The sequence below is a fragment of the Aegilops tauschii genome, chromosome 3, assembly GCF_002575655.3.
Source record: "Aegilops tauschii subsp. strangulata cultivar AL8/78 chromosome 3, Aet v6.0, whole genome shotgun sequence".
NCBI classification, from domain to species: Eukaryota; Viridiplantae; Streptophyta; class Magnoliopsida; order Poales; family Poaceae; genus Aegilops; species Aegilops tauschii.
The window spans coordinates 215392255-215413830 of record NC_053037.3 but is presented as its reverse complement, the minus strand read 5'-3'; the positions used below and the strand labels follow the sequence as shown (position 1 = coordinate 215413830).

General features: G+C 46.7%; 1 protein-coding gene across 1 annotated transcript; it reads right to left on the bottom strand.

Moving 5' to 3' along the window:
* Window positions 1–449: 449 nt before the first annotated feature.
* Window positions 450–20962, bottom strand: LOC109761269 (uncharacterized). The gene is made up of 7 exons (XM_020320067.4): window positions 20489–20962; window positions 13371–13568; window positions 12975–13247; window positions 4162–4264; window positions 3976–4094; window positions 3496–3672; window positions 450–1490 (listed from the first exon to the last, which is right to left on the bottom strand). Exons 1-7 carry the CDS (start codon window positions 20774–20776, stop codon window positions 744–746), a joined length of 1905 nt encoding a protein of 634 aa, XP_020175656.1. The 5' UTR covers window positions 20777–20962; the 3' UTR covers window positions 450–743.
* Window positions 20963–21576: the final 614 nt, after the last annotated feature.

Below are 21576 nucleotides of genomic sequence, written 5' to 3'. Positions count from 1 at the left end.
CCTCTATCATATGTATGGCATATGTCTCACGCACTATATGTATCCTTTAACACTGGTTTTTAACCGATGAACTTTTGCACGGTGAACATTCAAACTATCAACTAACATGACTTGATGTGATGATACGAAGTTCATTTGACCCAGAATGAGTCATATTATTCATTTATAATTTGCCAAGAATGAATCGATGCCATATTCCCAGCGCGGCAAAGCATGCATGTTCTTCTAGTCTTAGTACCAAAACCAACGGTGATCAGGTTGACTGAGAATTAACTTGGTCGCCTGAGAATTAGCAATCCCGTAGTATTACACAAAATTATGTGGTGTTTGCTTTTTTTCTCACAAGAGGCCCCTGCCTATCACATGTGAAAAGATAGGGCCCACCCACCAAAAACAACCACCCTATGTGTCCAGATGGGACTATTACAATTTATGAGCAATGACACGACTGCAATAACCCATACACCTTGGAATTTCAAATTCCAAAAGCGGTTAGAATTTTCAACATTCAAATTCCAAAGAGGATACATTTGTAAAACCAACAGGATAACATGACAGCAAGGGTGTTAAATGACTAATGCTAGTTTCCTTTACATCTATACATGCACTCACACAACCCTCTAAAATCTATTTGGACTGATGAGGACATCTTATATGTTGTATATATTGCAAAATAGTAGTAATAGCTAATCACATCTAAACAGAAAAGAAACTATTGTATACTTTGATGTATAAGTCAACCACTATTCTACTGTAGAATCTGCACCAGAGTTGTCATCGTTGTTTGCAAACTTCTCAATCAATATTTCCATCATTTTCTTGTACATTGGCATATAATGGTCGTTGATCATGGTATTAGATAGTCGGATCTTGCTGTAAAGATGTCTCGGTGTCCCGTATAATCCAACAGTGCACTCATCAGTGACAATAGGATCATCCGGACCAGCATCTGGAGGAGGCATGGCAACCATATGCATGATTCTACCAGGGGGGTAGAATTGCTGCCTCTCGAGGCTATCTGATGAAAAGGATTGCCTATCCTCTACATTCTTTAGGACAGCACTTTCCTCCTCCATTATTTCCTTGGCAGCAGCTGCTTCTTCCTCCCGGGTCCGTGCTTCCACTTCAGCTTGCCGATCCCGGTCTTTGTCGAACTCAAACCACAACTCACCGTCAGTTATTTCTTCTTCTGCATGCTCCCTAGAAGTTTCATGCTCACTCATAAGAGCCTCTTCTTCTGTTTCCTCGTGAACTGAAATACTAGTTGCAGCATACTGCAGCTCCTCTACGACCTTGGTGACATGTTGTTCTACAACAAAGGACTCTGAATCCACTGTGGTTTTAACATGGGTTTCTGCAGTCATTTCATCCTGACTTACAGCTATTACGCCTACAGGTCGACGGCGTGCACCCATGCATGCCCATGAAGACAGCGCTGACCGACTTCTTGCAACAGCCTGTGCTACATTCTGTGCTTGTTTCATCACAACCTGCATAGAAATATTTGTCAAGAAGGTTGCAGTAACTCTGGGTTTGGGGTTTGGTGGATAAAGTATTTACATATGATTAGGCACAAGGCTATCACGGAATGCACTAAATATATTTTTTTAGGGGAAAGATTGCAATTATATTAAAAAAATATTAGGTTCATTACAACCAGAGAGCACCAGCAGTGCCAAATCTAGTGGTAGTTTGACCCAGATAGACTGTCCCCCTACCACTCATCTGGGTTTGCTTAGCTAATTCATGAGCAATCTTGTTGCCATCTCCCCCTATCTTCAGAAAAACAATATTAGTTCTATCCTACAGAAGCTCCCTGATCTCCATGTAACGCTCTTTCCGTGCTGCTAAAGGGATCACAGAAGCCATACTGTTTGATATAACAGCACACAATCAGATTCAACTACCCATACCAAGGGCAGCCTTCAGCCCAATGGCACTTTTAGCTACAGATTTTAATGGTGTCCTTCAGCACTTTTAGCTGCTGTGTAGTTCAAGCAGTCAAGTAGCCGTATCAAACTTCACATTGTATAAGAGAGACAGTAGCAAACTAGCAAGATGCAGAAGGATCACCCTATCATGCGGAGCACCCTAGGGTCATCACCATGGCCTTGGCTCCATCGCCAAGGGGCAAACGCATCACATATACTAAGGTGAACCCTATCCTTTATGCGTGTCTTCTTGATTATCTCACGGATGGTATACTACTTGACCCTCCTACCCATTGCACCTATAGGTTTGAGCCAAATGACAAGTATGCATTGGAGGTCATGCACAAGAGAGCGCCCACACCATCCGCTAGGGAAGCATGGAAGCAGAGAAGAAACCGCCGCGAAGTCACCAAGCGTGAAGATGGTGTCCCAGACATGGTTTTTGAGTCGCTGATTAGTCGCTGTATAGCCGCCGACTAATCGCCAAGTCGTTTTCCAAAAATCAGGGCGACTCGCGACTATACAGCGACTTATGGCGACTATACAGCGACTTTCGTCGACTATACGCTGAGCCGCAGGGCTCGCGGCGACTCGCCAAGTCGCGACTCAAAAACCTTGGTCCCAGAGATACCTCGGAGCCTCCAGGCCAACCTCCAGACCAGCCTGTGCAACCTGCTGGATATCCCGGCTGGCCCTGGAGCCTTAGCCACCTGGAGTACCAGCCTCGCCAACCTTCTGGTGACCCCGGAGCCTACGGACTGCCCAGGACCCTCCGGCCTGCCTGCGCGCATGAGGAAAGGGCACAACGAGCCCATGTACCTTTCCCACCTACTTACCTCTTCGTGCCTAGGACTATATATACCTCCTCCTCTCTTCCATTCTAGGGTTAGCTAAGATTAGAGACTTGAGAGAGCTTACCTCATCTACCTCCCCTGATGGGATCCCTCCATCTTGGAGAACAACCTTCCATGGTTGTCAAGGCCTCCACCTTGGAGAAGAATCCCCTTTGGATTATCAAGACCTCCATATCCTTTGGATTGGAGAAGAACCATCTCTCAAGCACTACCCTTGTATCCTTTACTTCCCTTGTTGTTCTTCGATCTAGATGCACCTCACATATTGGCTTGTGATTTCAGGGTTACTTGGTGTCGATCTTGTCTAATTAGTGTTTTCTCTTGTGTTTTCTTGTGGATTTGTCCCGTGTTCTTCGTGTTCTTCGTGATTTCCCTCAAATCCACCTCCAATTCGTGAAAGATCGGGCCACCCTAGGGCTTGGTCCTATATCACCCTAGGCATTGTTCCAAATATGCGCCAATTAATCGGCATCTCGGTCAGTTAATCGCTACTTGGTGGGTAACCGACTAGCCGATTAAGTGATTTATCGGCCGATTAACTGAAAAATATCACCTATTTATCCCTACTCAACACCTGACCGATATGGTACCAGTTACTGATATCCTGAACATTGACCCTAGGTCCTAACAAATCCCCACAACAAAACATTATGCAGTACATACTTCATCCATGAATTAGAGTTTGCCAGCTTACGGTATAGGTATGTTACCAAGGTTTTGCTTGAAACAGGGCGTAGTAGTGCCCCAGCACCAGCAACCCTGGCTCTCGCACCAGAGAAAGACTGCAGGCGAGTTCCTAAAGCGGTAGCAGACCGGTAAACGGCATTCAGGAAACGTGTCTGCTGTATTTGATCCCTCAAGTCATTCAGCCATGAAGATGCCGTTACCTGGAAAAGGGAAAGGGATAAGATGGGAGGAGAATTAGACCCATTATACGGGATTTTGAAAAATGGGATCCTCACAGTGTATTCTGTCCGTGCAACAAAAAGTACAATAAATGAATTAAATTGAAGAGGTTATCGGCTTCTTTTCTTTAAAGATGAGACGGCACAAACTGAAGCTATTAACAATAGCTCAAGTTGGTGTTTAGTAGGCTCTTTGAATAAACCTGGGTCATGACCTAGGCTTCTAAGGACGAAAATGAGGATTAACATGGGGTGAAATAGCTGATCCTAAAAAAAAGGAGCTACCTCAGAACGAAGATCATCAATAGACGCAGTTGATACTGTAGGAACCAGATCAGCACCATTAACAATCGTGGTTACAAAGTGCTTGCCTGATTCTGCTAATTCCCATGTCATGCATGAAGCTGACAACAAAAATATCACCTATTACCATCTTGCTCAGCTAAATTTAAATGTATACAGTTGACATACCTGGGGCAAATGCAACACAAGTTGTTGTGGAGAACTCTGTATGTTCTCTTAAGATGTAAGTCAGTAATGCAGCAGTGCCACCACCCAATGAATGGCCAACAATCTAAAAAAACAACTCAGCTATTAAAACAATAACATAGTTGAGGATGTTTGAATCAAACCAAATGGCATGACAATTTCCACCATCAGTACAATATACCTATACCAACATGTGTGTTACCAAGCTAAGGATACAAGACTTTTTTTAGGACAAGGATACAAGACTTTAATCAGCTAATGACAAGCACATTGCTAGGCTCTTCACGTGGGAGCTGTTAGAGTTATATTTATGTGTGCTTTGCCCTTTTGCATTCTGGCCTTTGGCCTCCCTCCTGTACATGTATATATGATGGCTTCAGCCTACTGGTAATACAATGAGGCATATTTTCCTAACATGGTATCGAGCTAGGTTCTTTTTTTCCGCAACGATTGCAACTCGTGCTAATCATCCAGCTTTTCTTCTACAATGCCGGTTCCTGTTCTTTGATCGACGCCGCTTCGATCTGGTTCCCACAGTCCGGTCGCCGCTGTCGTCCTCCGGTGGTCGCCTTTCTCCAGGCCCGTCCTCAAGCGGCTCCCCGTCCAGATCAACGAAAGGCTCCCTGTCTAGATCGAGGGGAAGTGGCTGAGTCTGGCTGGTCCGATCGAGGGGGAGTGGCCGAGTCTGGCTGGTCCGCTGCTCCCTCCTATGCCGCTGCCGCCCGGCTCCTCTAGGCCCAGGTCAGCCTCCGCCCCCCGCCTCCGCCCCCCTCCTCCTCCAGGTCCAGGCCAGGCTGCCGTCGCCCCGGCTCCTCCAGGCCTGGCCGCCGTTCGCCCTATCGCTGCCGCCGTCTCCTCAAGCTCGGCCGCCGGCCGCCCCTGCTAGCTCCGGCCGCCATTGGCTCTTCAGTCAGCCGCTGAAGTCCGGCGCTTTCCGCCGCCGCCGCAGGATTCAACGGGGTTTTGGCCGCCAGTGGCTCCCACGGCTTCCACGACCACTCTTCGCCCGTCCTCTGGTCGGCTGATTCCGGTGCTCTTCTGGCCTGGCTTGCCTCCGCCCGTGTGTGTTGGTGTTTCAGTTGATTGAATTGGGGATCTTCAAGTGGTCTTTGTCAATTGGATAATTTCCTAAAAAAGAAAGGAGACAACAGAGGAGCATCATGTCTTTGACATCATCAGGCTGCCGGATGATATTCAACGGTGTTCCCTACGTTGATCCAGTCTCGCATATACGTCGCCGCTCGGTGTTGGGTGCTCGTCCGTCTGTGACATCCCCTACGGCGTCTTCAGCAGGCTGTGTTGGTCGCTTTCGTCGACTCTTCTCACAGCTACTGCCTGCGGCGGTGGTGTCTGCTCTACACCGACTCCTCTCGTGGTTTCCGTGCGCAGTGATGACCGCTCTACGTCGACTCCTCTCACGGTTTTTGCGCGTGGCGATGACTGCTCTATGTTGACTCCACCAGTGGCTTTCACATGCGGCTCTACATCGACTCGCCACTCTCGGTCGACTCTACACGCGGCTTCCACGGGTGGTGGCGACTGCTCATCGTCGGCATGTGTTTCTACCTCGACCTCTTCCGTCGTGCCTCTGTCTACGCGTGAGATTGATCAGCTGCGATGTCTACTTGCTGCTTGGGATTCTTCGCCGACAGGTTTTGCAGGTTTCGTGACTGACTCTTCTGCATTGAGAAACCACCTTCTACACATTCAGGTACATCCCCATGGATTCTTGATACTGGAGTTTCTTTTCATATATGATTCTTCCACTTTGACCTCCGTTCAACCTGCCGAGTCTTTTGTTCATGTTCTTACGGTTGATGGCACTCCCCTCCCTGTAGCTAGTCGAGGCACTCTTAGCACTTCTTCATTTCATGTTCCCTCTGTCGCTCATGTCCCTCGACTTACTATGCAGCTCATATTTGGTGGTCAAATTGTTGATTCTGTGTTCTGTTCAGGATTGACGCACTGGCACTTTGCTTGGTGCTGGCCTCGACACCCTGATGGTCTCTGGGAGCTTGACTGGCTTCGTCTTCCCTCAGCTGCCACCGCTGCCAGTCTCGCAACCCCTGTTGTTGCATCTACCAGCTCTTTTCAGCAGTGGCATCATCGTCTTGGCCATTTATGTGGTTCTCGCCTCTCGTCTCTGGTTCATCGCGGTGTTCAGAGGTCCGTCTCCGTTAACGCTTCATTGGATTGTCTGGGTTGTAGGCTTGGTAATCAGATTCGGCTACCGTATCCTCACAGTGAGTCAGTGTCCGAGTGCCCTTTTAATCTTGTTTACTCGGATGTTTGGGATCCGGCTCCCTTCGATTCGAAAGGGGGTCATCGCTACTATATTATCTTTATAGATGATTTTTCTCGGTAGACTTCGATCTATTTCATGTCTTCTCGTAGTGAGGTCTTATCTATATACAAAAAATTTGCTGCCATGGTTCATACCCAGTTTTCCACTCCAATTCGTGTTTTCCGTGCAGATTCAGCTGGTGAGTATATCTCCCACGCGCTGCGAGGATTCCTTGCTAAGCAAGGTACTCTTCCTCAGTTCTCTTGCCCTGGTGCTCATGCTCAAAATGGTGTGGCCAAGCGCAAGCATCACCACCTTCTTGAGACGGCGCGTGCGATGATGATCGCCGCCTCTCTTCCACCTCACTTCTGGGCTGAGGCTGTTACCACTGCCACCTATCTCATCAACATTCAGCCATCTGCTGCTCTATAAGGTGGTATTCCTCTCGAGCGTTTTTCTGGTCGTTCTTCTGATTATTCGGCGCTTCGTTTGTTTGGTTGTGTTTGCTATGTTTTGCTTGCCCCTCGTGAACGCATCAAACTGACCGCTCAGTCTGTTGAGTGTGTCTTTCTCGGATACAGTGACGAGCATAAGGGCTATCGATGTTGGGATCATGTCGGTCGTCGGATGCGTATTTCCTGGGATGTGACCTTTGGTGAGTCTCGTCCCTTTTACCCGCGTCCATCCTCCTCGGCCTTTTCCACGGAGGACATCTCTTTTCTTGTATTTCCGAATACACCTCCTATTGTGCCCAATATTTCTACTTCTCGTCCCGCTGTTATAGACCCGACACCATCCACTCCTACATTTTCTTCTCCTCCCTCATTGCATGACTCTTCACCTTCATCACATATACCTTCCACTTCTTCTCCACCTTCATCACCGATACATTCCCCGTCTCCACCGCCAGTGATTCCACCTCTTCCCTCCTTTCCTTTTCATTATACTCATCGTCCACGTGTTGTGGATCAATCTACTGATGTGCCCTCTACTTCTGGTATGTCGTCTTCCTCCTCTTAGTCGACTTATGGTCTTCGTTCTCGGCCTTGTCCGCCCCCTGGCCGATATTCTCCTTTGCACTATGGCCTTTCAACTGTTCTTGAGCCGACTTCTTATCGTGATGTTGCTGTTCATCCTGAATGGCAGTTTGCGATGGCAGAAGAGATTGCTGCCCTTGAGCGCACCAGCACGCGGGATCTAGTTTCTCTTCCTCCTTGTGTTCGTCCCATCACTTGCAAGTGGGTCTATAAGATTAAGACTCGCTCTGATGGTTCTCTTGAGCGTTATAAAGCTCGTCTTGTGGCTCGTGGCTTTCAACAGGAGCATGGTCGTGATTAGGATGAGACTTTTGCTCCTGTGGCCCATATGACCACTGTCCGCACACTTCTCGCCGTGGCCTCTGTTCGCCATTGGTCTGTGTCCCAGCTTGATGTGAAGAATGCCTTTCTAAATGGTGAGTTGCGTGAGGAGGTTTATATGCAACCACCACCTGGGTATTCTGTTCCTGATGGCATGGCTTGTCGTCTTCGTTGCTCTCTATGGCCTTAAGCAAGCCCCCCGTGCCTGGTTTGAGCACTTTGCCTCTGTGGTGACTGCCGCTGGTTTTTCGCCCAGTGCTCATGATCCAGCATTATTTGTCCACCTTTTTGCTCGTGGTAGGACTCTTCTTCTATATGTTGATGACATGATCATCACTGGCAACGACTCTGAGTACATTGCTTTTGTCAAGGCACGTCTTAATGAGCAGTTTCTTATGTCTGATCTTGGTCCTCTTCGCTACTTTCTTGGGATTGAGGTTTCTTCTACCTTTGATGGCTTCTTTATTTCCCAAGAAAAGTATATCCAGGACCTTCTCTCTCGTGCGGCTCTTAGTGATGAGCGCACTGTTGAGACTCCTATGGAGCTCAATGTTCATCTTCATGCTTCTGATGGTGAGCCCTTGTCTGATCCGACACGTTACCGTCATCTTGTTGGGAGCCTTGTCTATCTCGCTATCACTCGTCTGGATATCTCATATCCTGTCCATATTCTGAGTTAGTTTGTTTCTGCTCCTACTTCAGTTCACTATAGTCACCTTCTTCGTGTTCCACGATATCTTCGTGGCACGATCTCTCATCATCGCTTCTTTCCCCGTTCCAGCTCGCTACAGCTCCAGGCCTATTCAGATGCTACATGGGCTAGTGATCCCTCGGATCGCCGTTCACTATCTGCTTACTGTGTTTTTCTTGGTGGTTCTCTCATTGCGTGAAAGACAAAGAAACAGACTGCAGCTTCCCATTCGAGTGCAGAGGCTGAGTTGCGAGCTATGGCTCTATTGACAGCAGATGTGACTTGGCTACGATGGTTGCTAGAGGATTTTGGTGTTTCTGGTACTACACCGACTACCCTCTTTTCAGACATCTTGTCAGACAGTACAGGAGCTATCAGTATTGCGCGGGACCCCGTGAAGCATGAGCTTACCAAGCATATTGGGGTTGATGCTTTTTTTGTGCGCGCTGGTGTCCAGGATCATGTTGTTGCTCTTCAGTATGTGCCATTTGAGTTACAGTTGGCGGACTTCTTCACGAAGGCCCAGACTAGAGTGCAACGTGGATTTTACCTCTCCAAACTCAGTGTTGTGGATCCACCATGAGTTTGAGAGGGGGGGTGTTAGAGTTATATTTATGGTGTCCTTTGGCCTCCCTCATGTACATGTATATATGATGGCTTCAGCCTACTGATAATACAATGAGGCATATTTTCCTAACAGGAGTAACATACTCACCAAAAGGAGGGAGACTGACCATGGTTAACTTAGTCATGTTTGCATTACCTATTACAACAGTAAACTCTTACTCCTAATTAAAGATAATTGCCATTTCTGATATACATTTTTCGGATGGGGTCATGCTTCATGCAAAAGCATGGCTGGGCCCCAGGCAGGCCCGGGGCGTGGGAAAATTCCTAGCTTATATTGTAGTTCTTTTTTTAGGATCCCTAGCCTATATTTTAGTGTGTCTCACATTTGGCCTGGAGCGCAGCCCATTATCTTTCCCTCTGGTTGGGCCTCTAGCAGTCAGCCCTGGGCTTCGATAAATCCTTGCTACGCCGTTGGCTTAATTGCTTGGATATTGTTTGTTTGCCAACCAAAAAAGCTGGCAGTGGTGAAACTATCGACAACAAAAGATTATTTAACTGGACTTTACATAAAAACTAGAGCAAATGGGCGATTTGCCACGCCGGTGGACCAATGTGGGCAGAGTGAGCCTGCTGGAGTACATGGAGGATGCAGGTTTTTCCACTGTCAATTGTCATCTAATCTATAAACACAAGGAAATGCAGAATTACGTATTATTATAATCCAAGCACTATCTAATTTCCAATGTACAGCCGAAAATCGCATGTGATATGAACCCCAATATAAGATGCCTTCCAACATTGCATTATGGAAAAAATATTTATGTTTATTTAATTTTCCAATAGTACTAATTTTGACGGTCTTAGTTGCATTTCAATAGTAGTAACTAAATTGGATTAACTTTGAACATGAGTTTAGATTGGATAACCAAATGTTGGTTAATTATAAATCTAATACCACACATATGTGAGCCGAGGATAGAAAAACCAATCCTCATGTGGGTCCCAGCGCGTCTACCTCCTATCTGTTTTCGTCTCTCTTTCATCAATTTCCAGAAGCAAAACACAAGCAGGCTACCGATCCCTTGGTCTCTTTCTCAAACCCTTTTTTCCTCTACGATCCGAAATCCAACCTATTAAACCAGAATCAAGCAATCCTGATACAGCATTTCTTTAGGCAATCTTTCAGCCCATCCAGAAATTTCTGTCATGCATGCATAATTGGAAGAGATCAGGCAGGTGTTCCTGCATCTAACAGCATGAGGCAGAAGCCATTGCCAGATTGTCACCTCAACAGTCATACCCGCTGCTCGAGCTTGCTTCGTGCTCCTAGCCTTGGACGACAAAGCAACCGTTGCCTCTGCCAACTCATGCCATCTGCCGACTGAGGCGACGACAGCAGCTTTCAGGATAGACAAACGTCACACGCTAGGATAGCCTCTGTCCAGCTTTGAGAGCGCTGTCATCTCCTTATGCAACGGCCATGGGGCCACCCTCATGCGAGTGTGCCATCCCTATCGCTCCATGCATCATTGCACGATAGGATTAGTTCCTCAGACATGCAACCACATCACCAATGAGCCATCACCACGCCTCAGGCCTCAACTACAAGGGCTGGGGCTAGGGCTAGATGCAGGGGCATGGCCAGGCGGAGTGCCATGTTGTCTGTGGCACAGGCAACCAGCTTCGGCAACCGGTTGTCAGCAGGCAACGACAATGATTGGAGGCGAGGCAGAGAGAGAAGGGGGTCTGGAGAGTACAGAGCAGAGGCCTTTCCTCAAGGAAAGTGTGGGAGGCGATGGTGGGGTTCAATTTATAAAATAAGTACAGCATACCTTGCATAAGCTCCTACGTCAAAGAATCAAGAGATTCCATAGAAACTCAGTTTCACAACCAAATAGTAGCAAAGGATTTTGGTGGGTTGTTGGGGATATGCTCTCAACTCTCAGAAAAAATTGGGAGGAAAAGAATAAGGTGGGATCTGAGGCTCTGATGCCAAATGTAACACTACAAAGGGACACAGAGTGGATCAAACTTTGATTATTACATATCCGAGCACCTTGGTACCACGCCAAGATACAGGTAATGTGAAGCACAAGTTCTTGAGGAAGAACAAAGAGGAGCATGTAGGAGTGGTTTAGCAATAGCTAGATACAAACCAGTGGCGGATCTAGCCCAATGAGTCAGTGTGGGCCAGCAATGAAACTATCCTTTAAAAGAAACTATTTAGATTTTTCTTGCTATGATATAAATTCATGTCCACCATCTAGCTCTGCCCCTGATACAGACTGGTCTCTCGACAACGACGACAACGGCTATTTAACATCACTGCCCTGAGGCATTCTTTAGAATTGTGCCATTGTGCTCTGCGTGGGATTGGGCTTCCCGCTAGCGGCGCAAAAGAACATGCGCTACTCTCTTCGTAGTCTTCTTATTCTGGCTTTGCTTCTTCCATTCCTTCCTTTGCTCTTCGGTCGTTAGGTTGGTCGTGACAATGCCCCTTCCTAAAGTCGTAGTCTTCTTATTCTGGCTTTGCTTCTTCCATTCCTTCCTTTGCTCTTCGGTCGTTAGGTTGGTCGTGACAATGCCCCTTCCTAAAGACGCAGTATGCCCCCATGCTGGTGCTGATGGATGAAGTTGATGGACTGCATGGAGCTCTTCCCAAGTGAAGACATGACGCACCCTCGCCAGTGAAGGCCGAGGTCACCGCGACATCGCTGACGAACCTCAGCCATCCATGAGCCGTCCCTCCACACGCGCACAAGTTCGGCGACAATCCTCGCCGACCCCTACGCGCCCTTGCTATCGAGCCGGCCGGCAACCACAGTTACAGCCTGAGCGTCAGGGCACTCCCTGCCCCCCCCCCTCCCCCCACGTGTTCGCTGCATCTGCCTCATCTCATTGCACCGAGTCCATCAATGACCGTTCCCTCCTTGCCTTCGCCGTCTCTGCCCCATCCGCGCAACCCGGTGGCGTCGCGCAAGCACCCTGCTCTCTGCTCCCCGCTGCAGCATCTCCTCGCCGGCGTCGGCATCCCTAACACTGGGGCTCTATCTCAAAGCTGAAGGCTAGGGAAGAACCCCGGTGTAATCATTTTATTTTCCCACAACACAATTTATAATGTGATAAAGTAGATAGATGAATCTTTTCTTGTGCATGAACAGAGTGAGGGCAGCTGAAACTTGATTTAGATAAGTTGGACCACAAAGTTTTTGATATGCTTGAATTAGGTATAAAACATGATGGCGCTAACAATTTTTTCTTGGGGAATCTGTATATTAATTCCGAACAGAATGTTCAATGTGTGCAGTTCCCGAACAACTGGTTGGTGGTTAGAAGTTGGATAAGTTGATGGAGAGATGATTGGCTTGTCAAGGTACCTTAACATAGCGCAAATTTAAATTTGCTTGTAATTTTCTTTTTGGGTAGCAGGGCTGGGTTTTATTACATTCACTTTTCAGTTTATTTTGAGATGCTTAGGCTACTGAGCTTTGCCACTTTTATGTAAATTAATTTCTTAATTGATATACTCGAACATGGATGTTCCCTACTGTTCTTACTAAAATAACAATACAACCAGGCATGTAGGATTAGAGCTTTGCTACTCTTTACTAGTGCCAAATGTGTAGCCATCTTATACACAAAACAGAGGCCTGGGATCGCCAGATTCATGTTGATTTGCATGGTAATATGGATATGGAATTATGTATGACAGTATTTTGATTTTGGAGTCTTTTGTTGCCAGCATACAGACCCACGGTAAATTGACTTGTTTGTTATAGAAGAAAAAATATCATGACTAGAAATAATCTTAAGAGCAAATAACATTCCCAGGTAAGATCAAACTAAGTATGAAAAAGTTCTGAAACCATAACCAAAAGTAAGAAGTGTCCACCTTTATTTGGTACTCTGGGCACTGAGTGACGGCTTGAAGGAGGCATGGTGTTATACCTCTTGCAATCCAGCGTGCTGCTGCAACCATCCCACAGTGTGCATACCCTAAGACTAACTTGCTGATACCACCCTCATCTAATACTGAGTGGTGAAATGGTACTACAGCACCAGTAACAGCAGTTAGTGTGTCTTTCATGCTATGAGTGCCTCGTATCAAAACAAGAAAGGATTTGGTGCACTCATCACGCAGAATTGTATGAGCTGGCTTTAAAATCTGTAGGAGTAGGAGTCAAGTCAGATTGGAGAAAATAAGGAAGAAATTATGTTCCCATAACCACTACTCCCTTTGCCCTTAATAAATGGACAGAACAATAAAATGCTACCAGCACTTACTCACCCCCGCCTTAGGTTCCTCAATGAGAACATCCACTTGTGAAAATCCAGCCAATTCTAGGAAAACTGGGAATGATTTCTTAGAGAAAAGAAAGCATAAATCAATTAGCCGTCGTAGAACAATCAACTCTTCCATGACTTCAGGTCCTTTAAGTTCAATGCAATTGCTTCCAGCATATACACCGGCGACATGTAGATTGCCCTGAAAAGTAACGCCAAGATTACAATGTACCATTTGTTGTACACACTACAAAGGCATGTACGATCTACCAGATAAAATTGCACTCGAGAGTAACCGAGAGAGAGTGCCTGTGCATGAAATAGAATAGTACCATAAGTTCAAACTTACTTTATTGAGTACTTGAGTCATGTGAATAGCATAACTGCTTCACATCCCTCAAATGAAAGGTTACCATAACCATTTTGCGAGTATTCTCAAGAAAGGAAAACCATCTTATCTTCAGAAAACTATTCATATGAAATCTTTTATTTCTTACAATGTTGTGCAATCATTTACTAACTAAGCACTATTATTAACTTCAAGTATCTAATCCTGTAGCTAAGGATCTGACCCGTATGCATCGAAGCCCAACAAAGAAAGCCCATGTGATTTACACTGTCGTGGAAGGATCGAGGTCAAGGTTGGCTCTTTTGGTTTTCAGTTTAGTTGCTTACGATGACTAGCGCCACATGTTGCTCAGAAGCTCAGATCGTAGACCAATCGATTTTATTCCCTCCCCCTCGTTTGTCCATGGCAAAACCATAGCAGGATCAATCGGCTCTTCACAAGGCGCGAGGACCAAGGAGACATGGTGTTAGAGTACGTAATGGGCCTAATGGGCCTGGGCTGGCAGTATATCCCGTTAGTCTTAGGGTTAATTAGAGATAAGGGTCGCTTGCTTAGGGGTCAAGTAAGCCTTGCTGGGGGAGTCAAGTAAACCTCTCTATATAAGGGGAGTTGATGTATCAATCTAATGAAGCAATAATTTAGAAGGAAATCCCTTCCCTCTTGCAGCCACATAACAATCTGGTATCAGCTTTCCCGGAGTCGATCATGTCCAGCCCTCCACCGAGTTCTTCCGACCCGCCGCCGCCGCACACCTACCCGCCGCCACCAGCGTCTTCATCGGCGTTGCTGACCCACACAGCAGGCGCGCCGGCATTGGGCGTACTGGCGTCCTCAGGGGCGATTGCACCCTCTGCCCCGGCGCCGTCCGCCCTCATCCTCACCCCGGAGCAGATGACAGCCGCAATCCTGAAACTACGGCAGGCCGTGGCAGGCATCAGGGCCTTCCTCGTCAGGCCCTATGCGCCCCAGCCGCATCCCCAGCAGCCACCTCCTCCGCCGCCACACCAACAGCAGCTACCCCCGCCGCCGCCGCCGCCCTCGGACGCGACCACGGCGCCGGTCATCTCGTACCAGTATGGGATGCCCTACGACGGGACTGCGACGACCTCGTTCCCATCAGCGCCGCCGCCGCCGTCCCAGGGCATCCCCATCCAGCAGATCAAGTTCCCGCCGTCGCCGTCACCGCTTCCGGCTTGGATCGCTACTCGTCACGTGTCGACGGCGGTGAGGCTGCAGGCTGCTGCGCGCGGCCTCCTAGCGCGTCGGCGTGTGCGGGAGATGCGTGGTCTGCAGCTGCCGCTCCTCCCAGTTGCGCTTCGCTGCGCAAAGGACCTCGATCTCGTCCGCTGCGTCGGGGATCTTGGGCATGCAGTTTTCCCCACGGGCGGCGGGCATGCTGTTTTCCCCACAGACAGCGACCTCAAAGTCTGCGACATCGGCGGTTGGGGGGGCGCACCCCTCCTCGCCATTCTCCATCGAAAGCCCTCCACTCTTCTCTGTGCGATGCAGACCAACAGCCGTCCAGCAAGGAGAAGGCATGGTGTCACCGACAGGAGCGCACCACGTAGCACCACTGCATTCCGCCACCGGCCGCCGCGAGGGCGCCTCTGCTGGTCGCTCTTGCGACCACTTCCAGGTGGCCATACACATGCACTCCTTTTGTCCAGATGGTGTCCATGGGATCCAGGTGGCTGTACACGTGCACGTCCGACGTGCGGATCGTGTCCACTTTATGTTCAGGGGTCCAAAATAAAGCGTCCCAGTCCATTTCAGGTTGAGAGTAATAAAACAAGCCGAGATGTAAAAGGCTTGTTTTTAGGTGTTAGGTGTTGCGTCGAGTCATGGTTATAAGTTGGTTAGGTTGCAGCTCGAGGACAAGCTGCATGTCCAGGTGAGGTGTAGTGTTAAGAGTACGTAATGGGCCTAATGGGCCTGGGCTGGCGGTATATCCCGTTAGTCTTAGGGTTAATTAGAGATAAGGGTCACTTGCTTAGGGGTCAAGTAAGCCTTGCTGGGGGAGTCAAGTAAACCTCTCTATATAAGGGGAGATGTATCAATCTAATGAAGCAAGAATTAAGAAGGAAATCCCTTCCCTCTTGCCCGGCCGTGGGCAAAAAGGCCCCCGGCCGGCCCTCTCGCGCCCTCCTTCTAGCAGCGCCATAACACATGGACAATTGCTCAGCACCGTCATGCTATAGTACTAGCCCCAGGGCACTTTTGTCTGATTTACTGATCCTGATGTGTCTTGACCAAACACTAGATAAAAGGCAAGTCTTACACATCTTGACACTAGTGGCTAGTACTTCTTTTGATGAATTAAAATCTACTATAGTCTGGTTAATTAGTACTCCAACGATGATTAATTGTGCCAAACTAGATGGATTAATTTTGTTCATTGAGTATGGTCTTTACTACTATTAAAAGCGCGAGTTTAGTGAATCCAAAATCTCGTCCATCCATCCACCAAAAATAACGACCCAGATCCTTCCGATGATGTGGTGATGAGGTGATGTATCAATCAGTCATAACACCTAATTAGGAAACACCACCATAATTAGGGAATTTTGAAAACGGGCATGGGATCCCCAAACGCCTCCTCCCAACAACTCACACGAGCCGCAGGCGCTCGTGCCCACCGGCGCCCCGTCGTGCTCGCAGCCCCTGTTGTGCCCGCCTGCAACCACCGGGGTACCGCCGCCTTCTACTCCTCTTCCGCTCCTGCCTGTAACCCAACGGACTCGAGGCCTCAGTCGTGCCCGCTGGCGTCCTGCCACGACTGCTCCCGCCACCTTTGTGGCCTCTGCCGCTCTGCCGCTGAAGCAGCACAAGGTTGTCGAGGAACAAGTCCGCCTTGCTACTACAAAGTGTAACGTGTTGCGCTAGATATCACTCTAGAGGCGAGTGTAGGCCAATATGGCAGCAGGAGTTTAACCCAAAACTCTTAGAGCAGAAGATCTACTCCAAGATCTCAAATAAGAACACCCAAGTTCTATTATAGGTAGTGGGGGTACATAGTCTGGTCACAAACTAGAGGTGAGGACCTCTCTTTATAGGCTACATGAAGCATTCACATATAACTTCAACTTATAGCTAGAACACTCTAGAAAACATTACTTAAGATACAATATTCCACTCATAGCTAGAAGACTCTAGAAAACAGTAGCTAAAGCTAAGAAAACAAGCAAATACTATACTGGGGTAGAAGTATCTAGAAGTAGTCAAATGGATTTACTTCTGTTTTTATTTTTATTTTTATTTTTCTTCTCTCTATTGTTCCTCATCAGCCGCTCCAGCCGGCGCCCTGACACACTCACCGCCTCTGGGTGGCCGCACGCCAGCGTCCCGCCAAACTTTTGTCCCAGGTTACGGAATGCAATCAGTCTCAGTTTATACCTATATATGATCTTATGATTATGATTATTCTGTTCCCTTTCTCATATATATTTTGCTTTCTAAATTCCTGGTGAATTTGTACGATTTTATAGCTAGAGCACTCATGAAGGATAAAGAAAGATTAAAAGGGCAGCCCGGTGCACGTAGCTCATGAAGGATAAAGAAAGATCGATTCATATAACAACCTAAACATCTCTGTACAGATTGATTCTTTCTCTTGCTTCTGTTAAAACATCAATGGTAGTATGCACCAAATGATTTATACCATATTTCGATATTGAATCTGACAAATTAGGAATCCATGTCCTTGCCATGCCGTGAGGATTCTACGAATTTTTTAAGTTTCTTGCATATATGTAGTATGGGATGGCTGTTTTTGTTGTAAGAACAATTGTTATGCAGGTTTATCTACACTCTTCTCCGCCTGGGAATCATTATGTGCTTGCTGACTTGCTCTGCTCATATTGCCATCAAAACTGTGAGCGGTCCCTACTTGTCTTGTGTATTAATTGAAAGCATCTAATTATGGAGTTGCAACATGGCAGCTAGCTGCTACTGGTTTATCAAAATTCCTCAAAGCCTTTCATGTTATTACTCCCTCCGTCCCAAAATTCTTGTCTTAGATTTGTCTAAATACGGATGTATCAAGTCACGTTTTAGTATTAGATACATCCGTATCTAGACAAATCTAAGACAAGAATTTTGGGACGGAGGGAGTACAAGAAAGCCAAAGCTTTCATTTTCTAGATATGTCCAGTTTAAATATGAACGATATTTTAAGAAAGGAAATTGTAGTAAGTTTTGAAACAGAATTGTTAGCTCCTAATAATAGTTTACTGAATCCACCAAGTCCCAGTTAGATTCTTCGAACTCTATGACCTTAGATGTAATGTAACCTGGTGATAAGGACTATTTTGTCTTTACTTGAAATGAGCATATGATTGTCGTATTTTTTCTTGCTATACCAGAAGCTGCAATCACTGCTGATGTACTTCTGAATAGCAACTGTGATGAGGTATAGAGCAGTTCAGTTGCTATACTTTCTTATTTCCCATTTATCTGCTATTTGACTTGTGATGGTTTGATAATTGTCGGACCTTCAGGATTTCCCAGATGATCCAGCTAGGAAATTTGACGAATTCAAGCAGTTTGCGAATCCATCAAATTTTGAGATCTGAATGGGTAGGCCTCTCGGTGGTGGCTGCTCAGGTGAGAGATTATGTGCATTGTAACTCAATTATTATTTTTCTTTTGCCTCTCACGCTTGCAACCAAACAACTGTGTCATTATATTCCCTAAAAGAAACTCTGTGAATGTACTTCGATATGCTTGAAATTAGACACCATTGTACTGTGTAAAATTCTATTGTGTGTAATAGTTTTGCGAAGGTAATTTTTTAGAGAATAAGCTTAACAGCCCTGACTTTATAGAAAGCTTGATTTTAATGCTGGGTAGACCAGCTACATCGCTCAACTTCTGTATGTTCCGTAATTAATCCAGAGTAAGAAGCTTGGAAAGTTGGAAGGCTATCTGCCTGAACAAAATACTACTAGTGAAGCTTTTCCTCCTGTCGATGCTCTGAGAGTTCAAAGAAAAAAATGGCACATTAAAGTACTATGGGGTAAACATTTAGCCAAATGCAAATCAGAGTGCACCTGAATGTTGCTGATTTAGAGCTGCAATATTGTTGACATCTTGGACATAGGATGAAGGGTTTCTTTGATTTACCCTTTAATAATGTTAGAAGAAAAAACTCATCGAGCCTTAATCATCATCTGACCACTTAACCATCATTTCTTACCGCATTATGAACTTGTTGCTACATACAATGGACCCAGATGACCCTAATCCCAACCCTGTTGCTGATCATTTTTCCTAGTTCTGTCCTTGCAGCAATGGACAAAAGCATTGGGTTCCTTTAGCTGATTCAAGACTTCTATTTCTCAGAAAGTTAGGGATGACGAGGGCTACAATACTACAAGTGAACTACAAGTTTGGGATGTTCTGGACTTCTACTTCTCATAAAGTTTTTCTGATGTACAATTTGGTTTTGGTAACATAATGGGTTTTACAAATGATGTCAGTACTTCCTCTCATGATTTTATGAATATTGTTGACTTTTTTTTGCAGGGAGAATATTGTTGACTTGGTAGAGCGGCATGTGGCACTCCTGTCTCTCAATGAGACATAGGAACCAAATAATGCAACCAATAAGGTTCCAGTCGGTCACAGTACAATGGACCCTGATACACATCCTTGTACCTTTTAGAGCAACTATAAAGTGGGCTATAAGCCCGCTTACATGACACTTTTGCTTATGTGGAGGAGAGATAAGGAAAAAGGGAAGGAGTGGGCGCTCATGCAAGAGCCAATATCTAACCTTATAGACAGCCCTATTATATGAGTAATTAATCGTGCTAGCTCTTGATGACATGGCTCCTTAGAAAATCCTTAGAAAATATACCAAACGAGCTCCATACAAAAGAAAATATATGGATCTACATCCACCAATAATCCTATAAAACACCATTGAATCAATGTAGCCCCAGCCAAATCTAGTTATGTAGTAACCAACAGTGCACATGATGCAAAATCCGTTCTTGTAAGAGACACCACATGTTGGTAGGCTAAACAAATTGTGCATTATCACATTGCATGCAAATTTTAAAAGTTGCATTTTTATTGGTGTGCTTAATTTGGTTGACATGTGTGTTTCACATGCACAATTACTAGTGCATATAAGAGAACATATTAATTTGCTGATTAGATGTGTTTTTTTACAAAAAAATATGCTTAAGGATGAAAGGGTTATGCATTGATATTTTGTCATGGGGTTCATCCTTCTTTTCAACAACAAAATATCTTTTGCAGGATCTTTATCATCTTCGCCCCCTTCATGTTTGAATCCTGGCTCCACCCCTGGCTTGGACTTGGCAGAGAAAAGTACTCGCCACTTCACCAGCAAAACAGAACCATTTACACCGTCTTAATAGTCCTCGAGTGCATTACACTATACCAAGTCATCACCACTATGGCACGATACAAAGAGAACCCACCGTCTCCAAATCTCCAAAGTTGCGATTTTTATTGCGAGTGCAAAGCAATCAGCATAGAAATCACCCAAGTCTCTACTACGGATAAATTGCTTTGGAGTCGAAGGGGCAAATCTGCCACTGATCAATCGCTAGAAGCCTCTATCCAAATCAAAATCTTACCAACAACGCAGCACGCAACGTTGGAGATGCAATTCGAGCGAAAGGAAACCTCATTACAGATCCAAAACACAAGCTCGCGGTCGCATTAAAAAACTTAGCCGCGGCATTCCTATTGGGACCGGAGCAAGCAAGCCGGTGGCTGGTTAGCGAGGAGGGCTGTCTGACCTGGCGGCGCATGAGGTACTTGATCCCGAAGGCGAGGTCCCCGATGGGCCACTTCCCGAGCGTCTCCGAGTAGGTGAATCGCAGCGTCTCGGCGAGTGTACCCACCGCCTCCATCCATGTCGCAGGCGGCTGCGATGGCTGCCGCGCCGCGCGTCCCCTCCGCCTTTTCCCTCCTCCGCCCCCGCCGGAGCTACCGGCGGCCTCCTCATGTTTCGCCAGCCTCCGGCTCAGCACGAAGTAGAGCAACATGGCCGCGCCCAACGCCGTGGCCATCGTCGCCGTCCCCATGGCGACGGATCCCAACGCGGCGAGGGGGCTTTCCGCCACCCCGGGATCTTTATTCGCTAGGGGCTAACGTGCAAATATTTCTTTCCAGTTTCTTCCCCGCCTTGCGGGATGATGAATTGACGATGGTTGGTTTGGTTTGGTTGTTTTTCTCACTTTTCTTTATGGGCAACGCTGCTGCGCATCGCCGGTTAAAGATCTGTCGCCTCACGAGCCATTGAATTTAACCTGAGATAATTGCCACATTCAGCTGTCAACTTTGTAATACGGATGATGTGTTTGAACATTTGCAACAGAGTTTATGTTGTAAAACTTTCACAACATAGGTATATTTGCAGTTTTTATTTGCAACAGAGCTAATGTTGCCTTTTTTTCCTTCAACTTTATACAAGGGTTATGAAAAAGATTTTTGCAACATCAATAATGTTGCAGAAACCTTTCTTGCAACATGGAGGATGTTGCAAGAAAAAGAATCGTCATCCCTGCCATCGCACCATCGCCGGCGAGTGTCGGAGCTCCTGCCAGGTCGGCTCGCCTCCTCTCCTGCAACCTCGTCTCCATCCTCGTCTTCGGCGAGGTGAGAGCATTACGTGTGGTCGATGATCGTCGTGGAGGCAGCTGGCAAAGCCAGCTAGCGCGCCCGACCCTGACTGCAACCTCGCCTCCATCCTCCTCTCCGGCAGGTGGGCGGTTGTTGGCGCTGGTGCCGAAGCTTCAGGTGACGTGCGTCTTTGGTTTGCTGTTACAAGGATCTAGATGTCACTCCCTTGCATTTGTCTTCGTCGGTCAGCAGCAGACTAATT

Bases quoted from the DNA above. Each gene is read 5' to 3' on its own strand.
- LOC109761269 (XM_020320067.4), bottom strand. From the start codon at position 20,776: ATGGGGACGGCGACGATGGCCACGGCGTTGGGCGCGGCCATGTTGCTC. The intron at 13,569-20,488 runs GTCAGACAGCCC...GTTACTTTTCAG, and splicing joins AGTACCTCATGCGCCGCCAG to GGCAATCTACATGTCGCCGG. The intron at 13,248-13,370 runs GTGAGTAAGTGC...CTACTCCTACAG, and splicing joins TTGAGGAACCTAAGGCGGGG to ATTTTAAAGCCAGCTCATAC.